This window comes from Mycteria americana, chromosome 1, assembly GCF_035582795.1.
Source record: "Mycteria americana isolate JAX WOST 10 ecotype Jacksonville Zoo and Gardens chromosome 1, USCA_MyAme_1.0, whole genome shotgun sequence".
Classification (NCBI taxonomy): Eukaryota; Metazoa; Chordata; class Aves; order Ciconiiformes; family Ciconiidae; genus Mycteria; species Mycteria americana.
This window is the reverse complement of record NC_134365.1, coordinates 67,886,468-67,909,775: the sequence shown is the minus strand read 5'-3', so window position 1 is coordinate 67,909,775 and position 23,308 is coordinate 67,886,468. Positions and strand designations below refer to the sequence as shown.

Here is a 23,308-nt window from a genome sequence, read left to right as displayed (position 1 = left end):
TCGGAATGAAGTTTAAGTTCAGGAGTATGCTAAACAATCAGTACATCAATGGCATAATGATAAATATGCGAGTTGATCATGAACAACTCGCAGGGATTAAAATCAGAGTGTGGGATTCATTGGACAGAATAATGTTTTTTAACATTAAATGGAGCAGTTAAAAATACTTTATAAAATATAGAACAGAAAATATATATACAGCGTTTCAGAAAAAAAGTTAACATCTCACTGAAATCCTGCTGGTCAGCTCTGCAGGTCTTACCCTCAATACATACTGGACCACCTCTTGGAGAAGCAGATAGTTTGTGAAAAAGAATTCTGAAATATGATATGTATGGTAGCCTTGTATCATCACAATGCAGAAAATTCAGCACGTAGCTCAACAGACCCAGAAAAGTTACACGGACATAGGCCACCTTTACTGGCACCACAGCAATTAGACCTGGTGTGGATTACTGTTATTTAGACTAACCAAGGAATGAGAACTCTTTCATCAACATGACTAGGGATACAAAACAGAAGTGAACAAAAAAATGAAAACCATGGACTTTTAAAAGAAAAAAACACAATACTTGCCCAAGAAAACAGTCTGTGTCATTCATCCACTGGTTTATGAACTGTGCAGTGATGGGCTCAGGATTGTGTGGAAATCTGATGTTCTCTAAGGTGTGCAGAAGTAGGTCAGGATTGTAGTAGAGTGCAGCTATGGCAACCTGAAGACACATGGTACGAAGCTCGCTTGTTTTAACTCCTCTAGTTAACCGCTCCAGAACAGCCTCCACAAAGAGTGGAATACACTGGGCATATAAATATAAAGGAAAAGAAAAGAAAAAAAAACCAAAACAAAACAGGCATTATACATGTTGCCAGATTATACAAAAGTTTAAAATACTTTTATCAGAATTGATCTCCAGAGTTAACTGAAGTCCAGGTATAACCTAGGAACGCATTCTATTCAATTTCTAGTATAAAAGCATTTTAAGCCTCTGATTACATGCTTAAAAATCTTCCCCAAAACAGCTATTCTCTGAGCTAAAAATTGCCAGTGTTATTCTCAGCACAGAGGAGAATATTTGCCATTTGCCATTTGGTGGAATTTGTTCTAGAGTGTACAGAAGGTTTAGAAAAGAACTCAAAGACATTCTCATCTTTGAATAAAGATATCCAACAATTTCAAAACTAACAGGCATTAAAAAAAGAAATTATCTAAATCTGCAAGAAAAAGAAAAGAAGTTTTTCCTAATAAATGTAAAGTGATGTTAAATTTCTTATAAAAGTTTGAAATGAGTGAGTTTATTCAGATAAAAGCAAGTATGCACAAATTTCTACACAATGAAATAAACATCTACATATATTTCAATGTGCAGGTTTATGTTTTATAATAATTTGGGAAGCATTATGAATATTTTAGTTTATGAATTTCAGTTCAGTGTGCTACCATTTTAATCCACAGAGTTGTGGAGCTCAGTTAAGCCTTCCACCACATACTTATTTCAATGCAAATGCATACAATTCACTTTAATCCCTTCCAGATTTCTTTAACAAAAAAAAATCTTTCAGGGAACATTTTTGTCTTCAATGATTTCAAATTTACATTAGTAAAGTTATATTGGTTTCAGTGAAATTAACTGAAAATTTATCACTGAAGTCCATGGATTGCACTGTGGCAACATCAAATATGATATGTTAAAGTAATTTAGGCCGGAGCGTTATGTAAAATATGAGACCAGAATTTAGCCCTTAATAGGAAAAAGACTACTATCTAAAAGTGTGTTCTAAGAAACTCTGGAAAATTGTGATTATGTTTTTCCCAGCAATCACAATCCAGCCACCCTAAAAATTCTTCATTTCCAAATGCATTGAGTAATTAAAAATATTAAAAAGGACCAAGTTCGTATTGCTTGGAGAAACAACTTCAGTAGTTGGAAATGTATAGTTAACCTCTCAGCCACAATAGTTTTAACAATGTGCGTTTTGCATCAAAAGGGAAATCCTATTAGGAGAAAGCAAAAAAAAGACAATCCCGCACATCATACTATATCCTTATCATTCAGCCTATATTCATTTTCTGGTCATGCCCACTAATCTCTAATCTCAAAAAAAAAAAAAAAGAAAAAAGAAAAAAACCAACTTTACCAACTCTCCTGAGCTCATTTACTTCTTTTTGTATTTCTCCCCATCCCTACACTTTACATTTCCCTCAAATTCTCTAATTCCAACTGCCTTTCTCAGGAATCATACACATATCATTGGAAACTAGTAAAAGAGAAAACCTGTTCAATATATATCACCTGGTCAATACCCCGTCCTTTGCATTGAAGAACAATTACTTCTAGCAGTTTGGCTGCATGGCACTCTGCATCTTCTCCTGCATCTCCTGTTAATACCTAACAACCAGAATGACAGTTTAGTTTATCAGTATTAACCACTGACAACTTTGAAAGCAAGTGCTTCCGTACCCGCGTACGTCAAGAAACGTCTACGTGGCATATAGGTATCTATTCATGCTATATTTTATGAGGAATTAAGACACCTAAAAAATAATCTCTACAGGACGTAAACAAGGATAAGTGGCTAAAGATGAATTTTAAAATTTAGAAGAAATTGCTATAGTTCTTTATGAATGTTAGTATTCTTTATATGTAATCGCTTTCCCTTTTTTAAAGGAAACGTTACTTATAAGAATCATTGATGTCTTCCAAACTCTCTTTCTGTTTTTTGACTTCAGTTCTAATAGACACTGGCAGATTAACAGCCTGGCAAAGTGAAGTCCTATCTCTAGGCTAGTTTCTGATTAAAACCAAGATGTATGTATGCAATCACTCTATGTATATGCAGATACATGTGAAACTGACTGCTTCTTCTCAGTACATTTTAACCCTATGGTCAGCGTCAATCAAACCTGACAAAGAAGCAGAATTCTCAAACACATTCAATTTCTGTAAGTTTCTTAAAAATAAGCAGGTAGCTGGATGCCTAACACTCTATAATGCCCAAAATCAGAGAAAAGCTGCAGCGTGATCTCATACTTTATTATACATGAGAGAATCAGCATAAAAGAAAAACATTATAAAAGTAAGAACTTCAAATGAATTCGCACCTTAGCTGACAACTACAGAATCCAATCGCAAGATACACAACCCAAGGAAATCAGGCTTCATTAATTCCTCTATTTATCGAACCAGCTGTTCATAGAAGAGAGTCAAGACGAACAGCAACTTTCTCCCACACAGATTTGTGTATGTAGGTTTTAAAAAGCATGTCACTTAAAAAGCGTGAAGGTGCTATGTGTACTCGGAACTGAGCCGAGACCAAATTTCATTTCGTTCCGAAATGACTGGCCACCACCTGGCATGTTCAGGTCACTCAGCTAATCTGATTGTTAAGTACCAGTGATAAGCACAACAGTAAGAATCAGAAGCCTTACCTTTTTACACATAGCATAAATGATCTCTAAATGCTTTGGGTTAGACAGTAAAGTATCGGTGTCAATGGTCACATAATTGTGCAAGAGAGGCATCATATCTGCAGAACAGGGAGAGCAAAGGAGAAAAAAATTACAAACTAATCCATGCAAGTGCTAACCAGTGAGGCTGTAGTCCTATAATGGGTTCCATCAGCTCAGATTCTTGGACATGGTTGGAAATTCAAACTCTGCAAAAGTCTATTCTAGCAGAATTCTTCATAAGGTGCACCATGCAGGGTGTATTCTCAGAAGAGGAAATAGAATAGGACTACATTTTAATTAATTAATTTGTAGTTTCACATTAACTCTGTATATTTCAGCTTTCTCTGAGTTCAGGACCTCCTACAATAACTGATCACACTCACAGATTTGAACATGCTTCTCCTACTTAAATATGCTCCTGTTATACTCCCACACTAAACAGACGGTCAGGGCATGACTCAAATACATGATCATTTTAAACCAAGACACTAAATGGAAGCAACCCTTATTAAGGTGGGTTTTAGACATGAATTCCCAAACAGTGGAAACATCAATAGAATAGAAGTGATCATACCTGCAAAGTACTCAAAGCAATCCTGCTGGAAAACCTCGTATAGAACACCTAAAAGCTGCCACATTTGAGGTGAAATCATCTGGCATGTCAAGCTGTAGGCCAAGGAGAGAATTTCTTCATAAAACTCTGCAAAGGAGAAAGAATTTTAAGTAGGGTGCTTTAAAAAATAAATTTAGCTTGTAAATACCTTGAAATCTGAAGCCAAGCCCCAAGTCATATAACAACTAGAAGACAGCAATTAGTAACTAAATCCATACGTAGAAAAATAATACAAATTGGAAAAGACTCTTTTAGATGGGCCTCATGTTGGCTATACTTACAACAATATGCATAGTTTTTCATTATAAATACACACCAGAAAAATCTATTACCAGCACATCGAAGACATTGTTTCTAAACGATTTACTGAAAAATTTTTTTATTTTCTCAACCTTTGTTTTTTCTTAAAGGCCTTATCACAAAACTGTGTGGCTCTTCAGTGCAGGGTACTGATAAAGCAGTAATTTAATTGTAGACCATGTCCATAAAATACTCATGTAATTGTAGACGTTGTCCTTTAATGCAGCTAGCTAGGACTATAATCAGAACTGCATCTTCTGCTTTTGAGTCTGACCTCCAAAACACAACAACCAGCCTGACTAATGTACAAGAGGAGACCAGGAGAAACAAATCATAACTGAAAATTAGTATCTTTTTTTCTTTAAGGAAGCACACACAAAAAAAGATGAAGTTCTGCTCAGGAAGATAGTATTGTTTGCAATAATTAATTTAAGAATTTTTAATGTAAAAACATGTAATGATTTTCTAAAAATTATCTCTAAAACATACCTATAACATGTTTCTGCAAAACAAGGCCAATGATCTGTAAACAAATGCTCTCGAGCTGTTGAGTTATCTGAAATAAAAACATAAAGCAGTTTATTTAAGAACTTAGAAATACAGTAATTTAATCAATGTATTTGACTAATTCAGTCTGAGAAGTTCTTCAAAGCAAAAAGGCTTCTATCACTTTTTAAATGCTGCATTAACAATCACAATATTATGAAATAAGGTCTTACTGATGTAAGTACTCAAATTTTCAATAAACAGTACTGCTTTAAAACTTGTCACTTACAGCATTTTTCTTTATTTAAAAAAAATATCTTATTTTATGGTTATTCTACAGATCCTATCAAAAACTGTATCTGTTGTTCTGTCTGCATATAAAGTAACACTGTACTCAAAGTGTTTGAGATAAAACCTCTGTCCAAAATCTTTGAAGTAGAATAGGTTAAAAGGAAGAAAGGAAGAGATGCTTTTGCCTAAGGTCTATGGGAGAGCTTCCCAGAGTAGGCTCAGCAAGAGGAACACATGCAGAAATTGGGAGCATAGTTGAAGCCTTGCCATGTTGGACAGAGAGACTACATTTATGAATTAAACTAAATTACAGGGAGAACTATATTGCCACACTGTAAGTCTAATTAAAACCAGCAAATACAGACATTTCACATTATTACCACAGGTCATTCATTACAGACATAATCTTGCTGATGTCAGGCTTTCTGAGCTTGTTCTAGCAAAGGGATTAAGTATGTGACCACAGATTCATCCACTTACCTTCAGACACTTGACTCAAAAGTTATCATCCCCTAAACTCTCTCCATACTTAATGGTGAAAGTGAAAGGAATTTCTACGGAGTTTTCAGCCTCATATATAATTTCTGTATCATTGACATCACTTCTAAAATGATTTCAGATCCTGAGATGAGGAGCACTTTGCACAATATTTTAGTTTGTGCTTCACGCAACAGAAAAAAAAAGCTGCTAAGTTTATACCAAAAATACCCCAACCCCAAAGGTTTTCCTAGGCTAAATCCTGAAGATCCACTTCAGACTATCATCCCTGATGCTCAGCTTAGCCACCAGAGTTAATTTTATCTTTCAAAAGATGCAAGGGGTTCTTGTAAAGGAATGAAAGATATTTTGAAATCCAAAGGAACACAATGGTCTTACAAGAAAATAATTAGTATTTTAATTAATGTATTTTTAAAATTATAAGCTCCATAAAAAGATTTCACACTTGCAATGAAACACTCCCATTGTAAATCAAGGAAGCAAAACAATCCAGGACAGAGCACTTTTATGCCAGCTAGGCTTAAAGTTACTGACTGACTTTCCCTCTCTGGTCAGTCACTGAACTCCTTCCTACCTCAGTCAGCCCAGGTGGTCTGAGCAGAAAGAATCTCTTTCTTCCCTAAATATGTGAAATGTAGACTTTGCACCACAACTGGGAGACCAATTCCTAGGAATTCTATCAAAGAAATTGCTGGGTAAACAACAAAATATGAGTCACCATTGTAACAAATTAGCCTTATGCAAAATATTTCTCCCTAAAATCTATTTTAACAGTCTGTAATGCAATTATCTGACGACGCATTTACCAGAATAAGGGCTAAGGATTTTACCCTCAGGATATAAATTCCCCTCGAAGTTGAGAGCTAAACAATTAAGAAATCACAAAAGTAAATTGGGCTTTAAATTCAAATTTGTCAGAGAACACTTGGTACTAATTCACCATTCTGCCATAGTAAATGCACATTCATGTCAAGTCAAGTGATGCAACGTACATAGAAGTGTTTGTTGTCATGAATAAAAAGGCATGGAACAGCAGGAGAAAAGATGTATAAAAGAAAATCTCACCTCCTTGTGATCTTCCACAACTGTCAGGATAGTGTCAATTGTGTGCAAGATGCCCATGGCCATAACTGTTTTGTCCTCTACTTCCTCATATTCCTCACTCTGAAGTACTTTACCAAATATTTCAGCCTATGAAAAAAACCAACCAACTTGACATTCAAGAGCAAACTCACATTTCTAATTTGTCATGCAAAACCAAGACAGCTAATGCAACAGCAGCAATGCCTTATCTGTAAGAGCTGTCAGCACTGAAAAATATGCTCCTTACTTTTGAAAGGGAAATAATGGAAAATTAAACACTCCTCTTTTTTTGAGAAGTCTGGCTATGTAAAGTCATCTGAAATGTTAAATAGTTACAGCTTGGTTCATTAAAACCAGTGACAAAATTCAGTTTTTGAAAAACCTATAGGTTTTGAAGATGCTTCATACAGAAAAAAAAAATATTGTGAATACTATAGGTGGACCTTTATAAAGATTACTTTAAACAGTGTGCACTTCAAACAAAGTTCATTAAATGTTTACCAAACTAGGCATGTGCTTCTGACTGGACTGTTATTTTACTATGGTCTCTTACCAGGTGTTGAGTCATGTCAACGGCGATAGTAGCTACTTCCTGACTGTACTCACAGATCATCTTCTGGATTACATTAGTAAGATCATCATTTTCCGTCTCTCTAACAATGTGCAAGAGCTCTTGCATAACTGGCCTTACATAAGGCTTCACATACTCCTTGGCTAAAAAAACAATTGAAACTAGGTGAAATCAACTATCCATAAACACAAATATACAGTATCTCAAAACTACCAGGTAACTGACTACTCTTGAACAAAATAATTTTTTAAAGTTTAATTCACTAAAAAAAAAAAAAAGCCAAAAAACTTACCCAAGGCACTTTTACAGCCCATAACTGTTAGACTAACAAAGTAAATAAATTGTACATTTACCATATTCAATACTGAAACGGCATCTACAACAAAAATCCACTCTTTTGGGGGAATACATGCCCTCATACATAGGCAACATTCATTCTGAAACATACACACTATTTCACTTCACTAAAGAATAACAAAGACAGGTGCTATTTACTTCTTTTTAATATGTATGTTGATTCTAATTTCTTCTGTGAAGACACCTGCTGTAAAAACTTGAAGTCAGAATTCTGGGATGTATACAGTAACTAATGAGCAAGTGAAGCTGTCTAAACATGATGAAATGTTCTGAAATCTATGTCTTTAAATGGTAGAAATGTTTAGATAAATCTGCACCAACCTCTTCATCTCTACAAAAAAAAATAGCGTATACAACTGATGAATATCTGTAGCATACCTTGCTCTTGGTTGCTTATTAATGTCTGAAGAGCTATGGCTGCTTCTACTTTGACAGGCATTTCCTTATCATCAATCAGGCTCTTCTTTGCCAACTCTACTGCATTCCTCAAGTTTAGCTCATTGTGAAATTTCAAAGCACTGAATGAATGAAGTACCCAACAGGACTGCATGACAAAAAGAAAAGCAAGTCAGGGACTACTGCAATTTTTAGCATTTTTTCATTGATTCAAAACCAATGCTAACGATCTCTCTGTTTGCATGTATTGCTTTTTTTTTTCCTTAATTATGGTGTATTCATACAGTAAATGTAATACAGTTTTTGCAATGATGCCGTTCTTTATTTTCCTTTCCCAAATTCCAATAAAGTCAGTATGCACGTAATTGGCATTCGTAGTTTTGGTCCTTCTAGGGGGAAAAAAAATCAGAACAGAAATTAAAGAAAATTAACTGTTTGTTTACGACTGATATGAGCACTTGGGGATTTTCTTCAAGCTACACTCAAACTGACATTATCTACTCTGTGGAAATCCTACCTATTCTTCACAGCCATCCAACCACTCTAGTTATTGAGATCTGCTAACAAAAAATGGTCACAAAAGGGCCACAACCACTGCTCAAATTCTCCAGTCTGATCGAAGAGGTAAACAATAATATGACACAGACTTTCCATCAATTCATTTAACTGACAAATCATTTTTTTAAATCAAAATGCTGAAAAATTACTGTACAAGGTCGTCATTTGAAATTTTACTATGTATTTGCTTTATTTCTTTCATTAACATTCAGAATGAAGTCAAACTGCAAAGGAAAGAATCACGGCAAATACTGAAATAGATGTAACTGGTGAACTTACTCTAGCTCTGAGGTACCCCAGGTTAGACATGAACAATGGAAATACATGATTCTGTAACATCAGCTCCATTTGATCTCTGAAGACACTCTTCTGTTGGTGTAAATAAAAATTAATTTTGGAGACCATTCATTTTACATACTTCATTCTAGCCAGTAATCCATTTCAACTATCAACCATGGGAAATACAATGATTTGTCTATGTAATAAAGGTATTCTCTCACAAAGAGATCTGGATCTCGTACCTTGAACTGAACAAACCTCATAAGCATAGCAAGTTCAAAGCCAGATAAGTGAAAGAACTGTACATATAATATTCAACTCTACGTTACTCATTAAAATACTGTAAACTGGAATTTTCATTTTTTTTAAGACAATTGATTCCAGCTGATTTTTCTTAAAAATTAATTAGGACCAATAACCTAGTACCTCCATTCTTCCTACAAAGGAGTACATACATACCTGAAGATTAATAGTAAGCTGAGTATGAAACGGATCTGAGTTTCAAATGTCCTACTGTTACTATAAGCATCAAAACTAATTATTTTACACACTACAACAATAGCTCACATCTTTTTTCATGTTTATTAATGGACTAAGATAATTCCTTTGTGACAGAAATCTCCTTGGCTGGAGAAGGATAGTCGATGAAAATTATCCTTCATTATTCCAACCTTGGCGAATCCCTGGACAGGAAGCCAGGGCCACCAGCATGGAGACTTGGGACTTTCCTAGCACCTATAGCCCCAGGATACTAGAAAAGATACATGCTGGGGACTGTGTTACCATGTAAAAGAATGATTCAGTGGCTAAGATAGGAAGAGGGTGAAAGGGGACATTCAATACAAAATATATCTTAGGTGATCACACTTCTACTTCACCAATGCATACATCATTTTTTCCCACACTGATTCCCCAACCTTCAGAGAGGCAGATGAAGAATTGAGCAGAGAAAAAACAAAGAGAATGGAAAAGAATTTTCCCTTGTGCACACAGGTCAGAGGTTTGCATGCATTAAACTGGAGCCACTGTGGAGAGCCAGGTGGCTAAGGCAGGGTCATTGTGTCTATGAGCTCCTTACAATCTACATCTCAGTCAGCTCACCAGCCAGAAAGCACTTAAAAATTGAGTATTGTATACAGAAACAGTTCATGGAATTTTTCTATCTGCCAAATCCCAAACACAAGAAATTCAGAGTTGAGAGGAGTCTGAAGTGTTTGGGGATTATTACTCTTTTATAAAGCATATTATAACCTCATGTTTCAAGACTTAAAATTTCAAATAGGCACAGTATACTGGACTAAATCCCTTTTTTTTCCTCAGGACAGAGATAAATGGGTTTGGAAACCCCCAGTCAATATGAAAGTCTCCTCACAACACGAACAATGTCTTCCTCTTTCACTGTTATACTCCAGCATGAGGGAGGGCATTTACAATACAACGTAACGTACAAAAATTCTGCAAAAGTTACTGATGCTTCAGGATTTCAGATCAGATCATGGACTGGTACATTGGTAAAAAATAGATGGTAAATATTGGTAAGATGTTGCTTGTAACGTGAAGACACATCCTGCACAACTCACATGAAATAAAATAAATTACTTTTAAAAGGAAGCCTCCAGCACAAGGCTGCCATTCGCATGCTAAAAGTTGTAACTTTTTGGCAGCTACTTTTGACATGGAGAGAGGGCATACTTTGGACATGGAGAGAGGGCATACTTTGGACTCCACCGTCTACAAAAGCATAAGGGAAACTGTAATCAATATTGCATTAGAAAGCAACAGTGTGGATTAAATGTGTATTTAAATTCCAGAAAAATACTCAAAATTCTGAAGATACTGTCTATAAAAAATGGAGGAAGATAGAAACTCTGTGCTCTTTCCAGTTATTTTCAAAACTCCCAACTGGCGGATGAAATAAGACTTAAAGCCACACATTGCAGGGTAAGAAAGCTGGAAAGCTAGACAAAACATTCCTGCAACATGTTAAGTAAATGTTTTTCTGGAACATTTTTCTGGAACCAGAAGAAGGCGACAATAGTGCAGGCTGTTGGGAGGTTTGCTAAAGAATCATAGGCAATGTTATTGATGGAATGCATGTTTGCTTTTTTAAAACCCTTCCATTTTACTAGTAAAGCAGGAGAGGACCAAGAGACTGTTCTGAAGCAAACAAACAGAGCTTTGGAGAAACTTGAGAAGAAAAATCTGTGTATAAAATGGGAATATAAAAAACAGGAAAGAACGTTAATATTTTTAAAGAAACAAACCCTCAGATTCTTATTGCACCGTGCAAGCTCTCTACAGACTTTATAAATATGGCTAAGGGCTAGCCATACTTTATAAGCTAAGATTTTTTTATTGAAAAGGCAGTTGATAATAAGAACTACAAACTTTCTTCACTTCTTTACCCGCTTACCTTCAGTAAAATATCTGCTAGGGATCCTATAACATGCAAAGCTCCATCTTTTTTCCTCGGATCAATGTTTGGCTCTGTCAGAATCTGGTAGCAATATGCCATCATTTTTGGTAATACCTATGCGAGACAGAAAACACACAATCTCCTTTTGTCAAAGTATTTTAATAGCATTGTTTAAGTTTAAAAAATTCATATGACATTTTTAAGTTGAAATTTTATCTTGGCCAAAGCAAATGTGAGGTGCTATGCGTAGCATCTTTCCATAGTTAAAATTTAGAAGGTTCCTTTTTCAACTTTCCAGCCACACTTGTCAAAACTAAATTAATCTCCTTGAAATTTCACATTAATAATAGTAAATAAGGTATTTTTGTTGCTGTCTTGAGGCAAATCAGAAAAAGGTGATGAAAAGGCAAGAGGTTCAAACAGTACCTCACCCTTTTTTTTTCCCTTAACTTCTCTTCTGGCTTGTCTCACACATATACAAATACATACATGTGTGTACATACATGTATGAACATATATATATTCAAGAACAGCTTGGACTAAAACCTCATAAACTTATTTTAATCTATCGATTTTGGCAGTAACTTCTAAAGTTGACTAGACTCAGAAAGGTTTCTTGGCAATTGTTTAATGTCATTTCCACAACCATTATGTGCTTTTCAGATATTATGACATTTTGACCATCTCAGTATAAATTATGAAAATGAGGTGGTCAGTCAGCAAGGACTGTTTTGACAATAAAGAAGTAGAAAGGTCACAGGCTATTCCACCTGACATAAAGACTATGCTCTTCTCTGAAAATCCATCTGGAAACGGAGCTCCATGTTTACTGGATGTTAAAATGGTACCCAGAAAAAAGTTGGCAGTTTTAGCAAACTGACATATGCTTACCAGCGCTTGGCCAGGTACTTTTGCACAGATCACTGTAAGTATAGAAAGATCTACAGAAAAGTTACATCCTTATTTAAAGAGCAGCTGTATGAAGTTGGTTTCATTCTTGCTAATTTCATTGCTGTCAACAGGATTTTAAATAGCAGCTGTGAAAATTAATAAGGATCAGGTTTACTATCCCCCCTGCTACAGTTTGGGAAGCTCAGAACAGCCTCGTGACAGAGGCTGTTTGTAAACTTGGGAAAATACCAGTACATCTATTCCAACTCAGTTTGTATCCAGCAGGTTAATTTTAAAGCTGCAAGAGGAATCCACTTGTTTATTTATTTATACATACACACATATTTTAATTCTCCCAAAATTGATAGCAGTCAGCCAAGAAAAGCGTTTGACTATGTATTAGCAAGTAGATTTTTCAAGACTAGCTTCCTGTAGCATCTTCAAATTTAAGGGAAAATTACATTATTAAGGAAACTTCAAATAATTAAAAACCACTGGTTCCATACCTCTTTTCTCTTCTTTGCAGCAGTATAAAGGAGATTCTGTGCTGCTGTTGTAGTGGATGCATAATCCTCAAATACATCTAACAAAATAAAAAAAAAAAAAAAAAAGAGGCAAAAAAAAATTTCCTTTTCCAAATGACATAATAATAAAATTTTTGTCCTGTTTGTGGGATATCACAAAATCAGGGTGAATATGTAACTTCAAAACTATTGACATGGCTGTCTTCACTTCATGGTTAAAGAGTCAGACCCAAGCTTATGTCACATAGCTTATGAAAGCATTTACTTCTTGCCTTCCAAATCTACTGACCACTCATCATTCCCTTTATTAGGAATGCGTTATTTATTCATTAATTCTTTTGAGACCATGTATTTAAGGGATGAAAAATCCTGGCTTTTTTAATTAAAACCACTATAGGAAGAACAACAATACATACCAGTACCATCTGTATACCATATGTACACATTTTTGGCTTGATTTGATTAAAACCTCATGGGAAACTTTTTGTATGTAAAAACTACTTGGATCTGGGGTAGTTTTAAATCTGCTGAAAGTTGAAGCTTTTTAGCTTCATTCATTACAAGTAAACCTCCTTTAATCTTATTGAAAATATAATCTATATCTTGAAAAAAAAAAATGTGCTGCCAAATATGTTCTAATCCAAATATCCCTACACACATTGAATTAAATAAAAAGATCTAAAAAGGTAATCTTAAAATGTGGTTAAAATTACACACTAACTTTTCCTGAGAACTTGAAGATAAAACATGATTAAGAAATACTACCAGACTACTGGAATTCTTGTTCCAAACCCAAATGTGCCTCACTAAACTTCAATTTCATTTACTTGCATGCTTTTTTTTTTTACCTTCCACAATATAATTTAAATCTGTATTTAACAGTTTCAGCTATATACAAAAATAGGATTCACTACTTACAGAGAAAGAGCTGAATTAATATACCAAAAATCAGCAATATATTTGTACCCCAGTGATCAACACTATATCGTGATTAATTTTTTGCATAACAACTCTCCAAGTTTTTTTAATTATTCTACGACCATTTAAATTCTGTTTTCACATATGCTAATCCCAAATCAACTAATTAAAAATTCCCAAATGCTACATATCTCTGTGGTGCCCAGCTTACTGGAGTTTTCCAGCTAAATTTGCTATATTTTTTAAGTACCTTTCTCTTTTTCAATCCCATGACTCTTTTAATAGAAGTAGTTATTCATAATATGGTCCTATGTGATATTCCCAAGATTTTCCACTGTGTCTTTTGAAAGAATACATATACCTAACTATCTTACAATTTAGTAATAATAATTGGCAAAAAATGCTGAGGATGTTAACAATTTTCAATAGGGAAAGAGCAAGTCAGCCCTCTTCTGGTCAAAGTGAGAGCTGCAAGAACTTGCAGACAGCTGGCACATCTGCAATTCAGGATTCTGAAACTGGCATTAAAAAGTGAGCAAGCTAGTCTATTTGGGCTGCACTGAGCACATGTGAAGTAGAAAAAAACGTTAAGAGAATAATTTAGTTTAAAGCGACCAGCCAAATGGCCAAAACTCACTTGATCTATCTTCTTCTTTTAACTACAGATTGGTGAGATTTAAGAAACAAATTTTCTTCTTCCTATTGTTCAGGACACTGGTGAAGACAGAGACATTACAGTGGCCATGCTGTTAATTTGGACTATAGTGTACAGTTATGATGAAAGCAGAAAAGAAATGCTAAACACAAACATTTACCAAATTTCATGCGGATATATTCATATGGATCCTCTTGCCAGAGCTCTTCATCCTCATCTTTGTAGCACATTAGAGAGAATATAACTTCTTCTGTTATACTCTAATATTAGAGAAGTCAAATACACGTAAGTACACATAAAATCAAAATCCAGTACAGCTTCCCACCACTATGAACTAATTTACTAGACCTACTTTTCTGAAGAGTAAAATTCTTTTAACCAGCGCTCTTTTATTTTGGCTAACAGAAATAAACTTACACTATACATACTTTCCTTTTGCAAAAGTCCCAGACAGCAGTAATTATATAACCTAACTTTATAATAATACAGTGCCATGTACAAAATATGTACTTCAGGACATAGTCTATAACCAGCAGAACATGGCATTCTGCAGAAGGATCCAATCAATACAACACTTAACATAAGAATGGATTACAGAGTCCTTCCTCTTAACAGTCATGGGATTAACTAACTACAACAGGGGAGCTTATATTATGAAAAAACAAAAGCATGAAAATCACTTTTCACTTTTTCTTAGTTCACTTCTTATAAAACATGTCCTTAAAAGAGAGTTCAGTTCCTCATAGTTCATGTTCTCTTTGCCCACTATCTTTGCACCACAATCAATTAGGAAATTCCAAATCTACAGACAATGGCAGACTTCAAAAATAAAAATAAAGAACTTACGGAACAGAATGTTTAATTGAGTTAACAATATCTGCAATAAGAGGTAATCATAATACTGAAAAAAACAACCGCATTCATGTAGAAATGCTATTTTTTGCCCAGATCAATTGTTGCATGAAAGATTCATGAAACCTTCTTTAAAACTGCAAAACAGGTGGGGGTTTTTGGGTTTTTTTTAATCACTCCGATGACACACAGTGTTTATGACTGGGTTTTATGCACTGACCTGTATGTGTGGCTTCATTTGCTTCCATGTTACAGAGTGAATAACCCCTTGGTTAAGATAATTTAACGTTTGCTGAAGAACACGTGGTGCAACATAGTCTTTTTGCCTGTATTGGTCTAAGATTCTTAAGAGAACCTAAAGAAATGACAAATTTATATTTTTAAATGAAGACTGAAAATTTTCTCTCATGCATAGACATGCAGTGCACCTCTTCAGTGAATGTACATGGACAGATTAATTAGTTTTACAGCAGAGGTTCTAGTGTTAGTAATCACTGTAATGCCTTTGACCCAAAAATCAGAAATCATTTAAATATTAAGGATCTAATCCTGCAAGCATTTATGTACATGTCTACCTTTACTACTAGCCCCACTGTGTGATCACTTGTGATTGTATACCAAAGATATACTTCAATATTCACAGGCTCAGTTTACACAGGCCTCAGCAAAATTTGGAATAGGTAAGAAAAAGGCACAGTGAGATTTTCAAACTCATTGACTTCTAAATCTGTTAGTGGTGTCTGTGTTCATTTTTTAAGGACAGGCCCCTAAAGAAGACAAATTACTTCGGAAGAACAGTGATAAGAATAGAAATACTAAACTAGGAAAGAAAAATAGGTTAGCACCTAAATCTGTGAATCAGAAGAGATGCAAAACCCTTAACTTTGATTACCTGTTGTAACCATCAGATAGTATCACCTAGCATGCTATCACAAACTCTTTCACACAAAGCTTCCTTAATATAAAGGCTTGCTCTACTAAGAAAAACCTACAGTACAAAGCCACTAATCTACACTAATGGCAGATGAACTATTAAGTGTTAATAAGCGTAAAGAATTGGCATGTACATGAATAACAATAAAAATCAAGGGCAATGCATAACAAAATATTGAGCCATATATTTTCAGAAAGACAATCCTGCTTCCTAATTCTTCACAACATTATAATAAATCTTATTTTGAACATAACTCCTTCATTAGGAGTACTAAGTCTGATCTTAAGTCTTTTATACGATATGCTCCTTGGGCAAGAATAGTCTATATCTCATACAGACTCTAGTAATATGTCAGCACTCAACAACTGATGAATAAGTAATGAAGGCCTAGTAATGTAATATTCATAATAGAATTCTTACTAACTTTGCAAGGAAATGGGACAAATCAGCATTTAAGAGTCAGAAATGGAAGAAATGTGCAGACTGTCCAGTCTATTTATCTTGAAAGCTAAACTGCTCCCTCTGCTACATAACCTAATCTCTTAACAGACAAACTTTAAGTATTTCAAATTACAACTGCCCATGGGAGTCTATTTTTCCACACAGGAGTTAAAGATCGCAAGGAGTTTAGAATAGATATTAGACTGTTTCCCTTTTCATTTAATGCTTACAGCCTTACAACAACCATTCCTCTCTAGTTCCTAACATTTACGTATTTACAGAGAATTAATATGCTGATGGATAAACTATTCTGTTATCAAACTGGATGGAGAAAAGTAATTTTGTTTTGCAGACAATCCTGGTATTTTGAAATCTCGTTTAAATTTGACTTGAAGTGACAACAACAGGCTGGCACCCTGCATCAAAGACACTGGAAATTTAAACTGTACGATGCCATGTCAGGGATATTTCATCTGGCAGCGTGCTGAGGAGCCACATATTCTGGAAATACGTATTATCCAAGCAGTTGTCACTTGAAAAACAGTGTTCCCAGGTGTTTTTCAAGGTTTACAGGCCAAAGGGAATCAAGAGCCCAGAATCATGAACAGGAGAGCGTACTGCATTCTCCTGGCTTCTTAGGAGCCTGTTTGGAATATGTAACCCAAAAGTGTGGATACCCAAGAACTTCAGCTGAGCCAAAAGCCTGATTACTACTGCTCCTAGTCATCTAGTATATGGCAGACTGAATGAGAAACAGGAGGAGCTGTGCCAAAAAAATCCAAGCTTGGGAGCCAGCAGTCTCAGGGCTTTCAGGCACCCAATTGCTATAGCCATTCCACCAAACCAAGGAGACACTGAAAGCCTGGAAGCCCACATTGCCAGGGGCCCACACTTGAGCTGGCAGAAAAATGCACAAAACTGACAGGAACTGCCTCTCTTCTATGCAACTTTATCATAACTGAACTGTTTCCGCAACACCATGTTAATCACAAATAATTAGCATTCCCCAACAAAAATAATTTCTTTGCAAACTGTGAATTTATGCTATATTTTCATAAAATATGATTTCCAGGTATGAAATAACTTTTATTGCCATTCTCCAGACACTTTCTAATCTGTTTGTATCTTCCTGAAATAAAACAGTATCATTGGATTACTGTGCCTAAGTTACTTGCAGCAAAAGCACTTACTAAAGACTGGCCTGAAAATACACCTTTCTATGACATGAGGCCTCTGCATCAATAGTTTTTTCTCTCAGCTGTATCTAGAATGTTTATACATGATCATAATACTGTTTTATCAGCACTTGCCTTTTCTGAGAATTTTCCTGCAGGGTTTTTTTTAATTGCTGAAAATTTGTGTTATTATACCTCAGTTGTATGGCACTGAGTTCTAAAGAACTTCTCAATCAGTACAAGGAAAACTTGCCTGACTGTTCATTTTTGTTTAATGAACGAACGTTGATACGAGCACATTGTTGAAAACAATATATTTATTCAGCCAAAATGATCTAATTCAGAAACAAATTAACTGTACTTACCTGTTGTATGCCCACAGCGTATGTTTTTAAAAAAAACTCTGAGAATTCAAAGTATTCTTTAGTTACATTTCCAGGACTTCCATACCTTTAAAAAGAAGAGGTCACAGATATTTACATTGTGAGAAGTCTACTGTGTCAGGAAAACACAGTACTTTCTAAAACACAAAGAACCCTCAGTAGTCTTCCATCCTCAAAGGAATCCTTTCCCACAGGTTCCTTCTAGGCCATTACCACCCATATAATGCCCCACTTAACTTTTCTTTTCTTAGGTTCTCATAAGGTACAATACCATAGTCAAATAAAGATAGCCACCTTTTTGTCACAAGCTCTGTAACTTCCACATTTATGGATTTCTTTTCAGATCTTCCCCTGCCTTTACATTTGAGAATACAAGCACTTGTAGCTGGATGTAGTAAAAAAAAAAATAAAATTTTTTTAAATTACTTTTCCTGTAGGGCTAGTTTCTTGCCATCTTAGAGAGTCAAATCATTTCACTAAGAGCGCAGACCAGTGGCTGTGCCAGTGCAAGGCAGAGGACAGCAGCAGGAATAACTCTTTAGTGACCATGAGCTGTTAAATCAACTGAACTATCTGGTCTAATTGCACCTCAAGTAACGTTACAGATTTGTAACCCCAACTTAGTTTTTAATCAGTTTGTTAGTTTGTTACCGTTCAAACAGACGAGCTACAATATGCAATGCCCACTTCTTGCATTTCCACCACACCAGCTCCGGTCTGTCATCTTCATCAATTTGCAAAGTCTCCTACAAATAAATACATTTATTTTAAATTATCTGTGTGTATTGTTGTGAAAAATGATGCTTTAAACATTCCTTGCTGAGTAAACTAATACAAATGCACAGCATCAACTAAAGCTTTGGTTAACAGTTATATAACATTCAGGAATTTTCAAATATCTTAATTAGTCAATATAACTGCATATGTGCAATACTTGTACAAAGACTGTACTTTAATTTTCAAAATTATGCATATTTAAAAAACAGAAACTCTCACATATACTTGAATACTACACAGTGGCATGCACTCTGGCTTAAAAATTAAGCATGATACTAACTCCTCCAAACATATATACCCTAACTATATACTAATGCAAAAGCTATTAAAACAATGTTAAGGTTGTGAAACAAATTTCTAAAAAACCTAGGAAATGCCAGTTAATGTTGTACACACACAAACAAGAATTTAATTACTATTTTTATTAAAGAAATATGAAGGGCCGATGAAAGAAAAAGAGGAACGGAGGTAAATGATAGGTTTGTGATGAGCTTTTGATTCTCGTTTCAGAGAAACTGGCTAAAATATTTGGAAACTTCCAAAATATCCCAGACTGGAGTTTACATGGTGTCACCACCTCAGACAATTAAATTCTGACAGCTTACATGATCTTCCTACGTTTCTGTCAGAAACACCACTTATTCCACGGATAAGAATCTTAAATAGATGACATCTTAAAAAAAAAGAACACTTGGGGAACCTTCACACTGACTGCTCCTCAAATGCCAACATACAAGTATCAGAGGCCTTTACAAAACTAAAACTTACTGGAGGTACATTTCTATCGATGATAGTACGGAAGATCTCCATCCACTGAGTCATAGTCTGGTTATTCACCAACTGGAGCGGCAATGCGTACTGAAATAAGAAAAAAACCCACAGTCATGAAACACTAATTTTCTCTGAGAAAGGTAGAAGATGTTTCTACAGTAGTTACATTCTGAGGAAGATGAGGTTTTAAGTAAAATTAAAACTAATTAGGTTAGATATCAATACTACTCTAATTGCATCCTTCTTGGCACAATTTACAGAGGAATTTCTGAGCAGACACTATTTGAGGAAAGTTCCTTGGTCTGAGAACTTGCCAATTCTTTTTATGTTTTCCTCTTCTTTACAGTAGCCCAGCTGACTTTTGGGGACCATGACAGTAGCTATACTACAGGGCTTGGGTAAACCAATAGCATTTTAGTAACTGAAATGTACTCCTAATTACTACCTAGCTACTATCTAGTAAATCTTACTTCCTACAAAATCCAAAGCAAAGTGACAATATTCAGGCAAGCTATTGAAAAGTAAAATAGGATCTCAGGATCTTTTTAATCCTACCCCATCTAATAACAAACTATTTCAGCTTTTTAACCCCCAGTAAGAATCTTCAGGCTGCCCCTTATGCAGGATCTTGTTTTGTTTCTCATTCTCTAAAAGTACTTCCTCACCAAACTCATCCCTGTAAGACCCAAACTCATCTCTGTAAAATGCATGTGCCTTGATAAATAATTTCTGCCAGATCTTCAGAAGATAATGAGAAACGCCACCTACTGAAGTGCACTATTTGACAATTATACTACAATATGCACTACTGACACTTTCAGAGGCCAACAAACACAGTCTAGATAACCATACAGTTTATATCAGGTTATGCGTGACTTTATAAAAATAGGAACATTTCTCCAGTAAGCTTACAGATAGCATATGCAGAAGTACCTAGGTTGATTAAAAATTTAATCTGGGGGATCATGTGACCAGTTTTTAAGTATAAAAATCTGTGAAGATCATATTTTTACAAAAGCTGTTTATTGTACATTACTTTTCCCATCCAAATTGGTATTCTTATTCAATCACACCCATGAGTGTACTGAAGGGGGTCATTGTGCCCAACAAAGTAAAAGTTTCGGTTTTCCTCTACACAGATGCCAACCTGAACAAGAGCATAGAAGATTTTTAAGATTTGTTTCTGAAGCAGTACAGAGTAATGGGAGTTATCAGGCAGAAGCTGGATCATCTGCTGCTGAATCCGAGGCAAAAATATTTGCATTGCTGCTATGAGAGGATCTCGCTCCTCTGCTTTTTTGTATCTGCAAAGGAAACAAAAATGTTGGTCCAGGATCTACATGCCAGGAGATTCTAATGCCTACTCCCCACCAGCAATTTAATTTCTGTACCCTAAAAAAAAAAATATAAATTAACATCCAGCACTCGCTTATTCACTCTCCCCTCCTCTAGCCCCCATCTCAACAATTTGTGCAAATTCTCTAACCTATAAACAGAGAAATGAAAACCAACAAATGCTACCTTATATAAATGCAGCTATTGGGAGGAAGAACTAATGTTCTTTACTACTGAATTGTCAGCTCAGAGGAGCAGGGACTTGAATTTCTCTGACATTCGTACCAACACCAAACCCACGTTGGGTGCTGAACAAATAGGAGTCAACAGCAATTGAAAGGGAAAGACAATTCCTTTGTTTTGAAAAGATTATCTCTTTCTCCATTTACATTTCTTTTGTGCGGTTTTCACATATGTTTCTAACAACAGATAATTTTTTTTTAGAAATGAGTGAGAAAGCACACTATAGGTCTCCTAATTTACACTTTATGGATTTAGACTCTCAGGAGGATAGTAGAGGTAACAATATGCAACAGGAGTGTATGACAAGGGCAGTACTGTATTCATGACATAGAAGTAGAGAATAATTTGCATTCATATATCCAGCATTTGGGGAGTCTTCAAACAAAAGAAGTTATAAACATTTAAGAAATTTTCCACAGATGGGTTAAATCAGATCAAAAGTACAAAGCCTCAAGAAAAAATGTCAGTAAATTCATACAGATTATTGCTGGCATCTCTGCTTTCAGTTCACTGGTGATATAAAGATGATGAATAGTTTTCATTTATTTTCAGGAAAGGAAGCATATGACAATTATTAATTCCCATTTTCTATCTGAATTCCTATCTGAATTCCTTGTAGACCTGCCAGTGCTCTTAAGAATGTCATTCTCGGTAATCAGCTGAGACTAAAAGTACTGATTCCGCATCTACTGATGAACATCAACTTACTCATAAGTCTTCACCAGCTGATACAGGCACAGGAGGCTCCCAAGCCAACTCCCACTGTTCTGAGACTGCAAGTAATAGCCTATCTTGTCTACCACGGCTGTCCAATGGCCGGGAAAGTCATGTTTAATGATAGCACGGAGGCACATTGTCAGCTGGGCTCTATGGCAGGAGGGAAAAAGAAATACATTAGAAGTAAATAAGATCATGGCATAGCATTTAATATTAAAGGATAGATCCCAAATCTTGGTTTATTTGCCACAATATACATGAGTATCATACATATTTTGACAGCACTGAAAGAGTTCTGGGAAGTGGCAGAGGAAAAGCAAGGAAAAAAAATCCCAGGGGATTTAACTTTAAGCAAGAAGCTAATTTCAGAACATTTTAGCTACTTTTCTCCCTTCTTCCTCCCTCTCCACATCCATCAGGCAATATTTGAAAACAATGAATTGCTCATGAAAACAGCTAGCTTTGTACTTTGAAAATGAATGTTTATACTTCTACATGCTTATGAGGCTGAACGCAAGGACAAAAACACAAGTTTGTAAATTTTTATTAAACAATATTGGCTTGTGTTATGATCCAAGCCAGAGGTTCCTCATGAAATTACAATTTTCCTGGGATCTTCTAGAACAGCACTTCTCAACCTCCAAAGCATATGGCAGAGCCAATTAGGTAAAAACATCTTACCATTCATCTCCCTCCACACACCTTTAGATGCCACTCACAATGGTGAGGCAAGACAGGATTGTTAATTGATCAAAATGAGGTGTGACTAAAAAAGCTGAGAGGCACTGAACTAGAAGCTTTAAATAAATACTCTTGGCTCCGCTAAGGATTTAGACTCTGATGATTTGGTTCCTCCTCCCCCCTTATTCTCACAAGCTGTCGTGGTTTCAGCCAAGATAGAGTTAATTTTCTTTATAGTAGCTAGTATGGGGTTATGTTTTGGATTTGTGCTGAAAACAGTGTTGATAATACAGGGAGGTTTTAGTTGTTGCTAAGTAGTGCTTATATTAAATCTAGGACTCTTCAGCTTCCCATGCTCTGCCAGGTGCACAAGAAGCTGGGAGGGGACACAGCTGGGACAGCTGACCCCAACTGACCAAAGGGCTATTCCATACCATATGATGTCATGCTCAGTATATAAAGCTGGGGAAGAAGAAGGAAGGGGGGGACATTCGGAGTGATGGCGTTTGTCTTCCCAAGTCACCGTTATGCGTGATGGAACCCTGCTTTCCTGGAGATGGCTGAACACCTGCCTGCCGATGGGAAGTAGTGAATGAATTACTGCTTTTGCTTTGCTTGTGTGCGTGGCTTTTGCTTTACTTATTAAACTATCTTTATCTCAACCCACAAGTTTTCTCACTTTTACTCTTCCAATTCTCTTCCCCATCCCACTGGG

The 23,308-nt window shown here is 35.6% G+C and overlaps 1 protein-coding gene across 1 annotated transcript in view; it reads right to left on the bottom strand.

The window, feature by feature from the left end:
- Window positions 1-23,308, bottom strand: part of IPO8 (importin 8) — a 52,147-nt gene that overhangs the window by 16,207 nt on the left and 12,632 nt on the right. The window contains exons 4-21 of the mRNA XM_075504032.1: window positions 21,904-22,062; window positions 20,765-20,921; window positions 19,615-19,704; window positions 18,721-18,815; window positions 18,052-18,136; window positions 15,357-15,491; window positions 14,445-14,544; window positions 12,694-12,770; window positions 11,294-11,410; window positions 8,881-8,970; window positions 8,026-8,191; window positions 7,273-7,433; window positions 6,702-6,827; window positions 4,851-4,917; window positions 4,023-4,148; window positions 3,428-3,525; window positions 2,292-2,387; window positions 577-797 (exon numbers count right to left, since the gene is read on the bottom strand). Of these exons, the coding sequence (XP_075360147.1) occupies window positions 577-797; window positions 2,292-2,387; window positions 3,428-3,525; window positions 4,023-4,148; window positions 4,851-4,917; window positions 6,702-6,827; window positions 7,273-7,433; window positions 8,026-8,191; window positions 8,881-8,970; window positions 11,294-11,410; window positions 12,694-12,770; window positions 14,445-14,544; window positions 15,357-15,491; window positions 18,052-18,136; window positions 18,721-18,815; window positions 19,615-19,704; window positions 20,765-20,921; window positions 21,904-22,062 (2,166 nt within the window). The remainder of the gene's footprint in view (window positions 1-576; window positions 798-2,291; window positions 2,388-3,427; window positions 3,526-4,022; window positions 4,149-4,850; window positions 4,918-6,701; window positions 6,828-7,272; window positions 7,434-8,025; window positions 8,192-8,880; window positions 8,971-11,293; window positions 11,411-12,693; window positions 12,771-14,444; window positions 14,545-15,356; window positions 15,492-18,051; window positions 18,137-18,720; window positions 18,816-19,614; window positions 19,705-20,764; window positions 20,922-21,903; window positions 22,063-23,308) is intronic.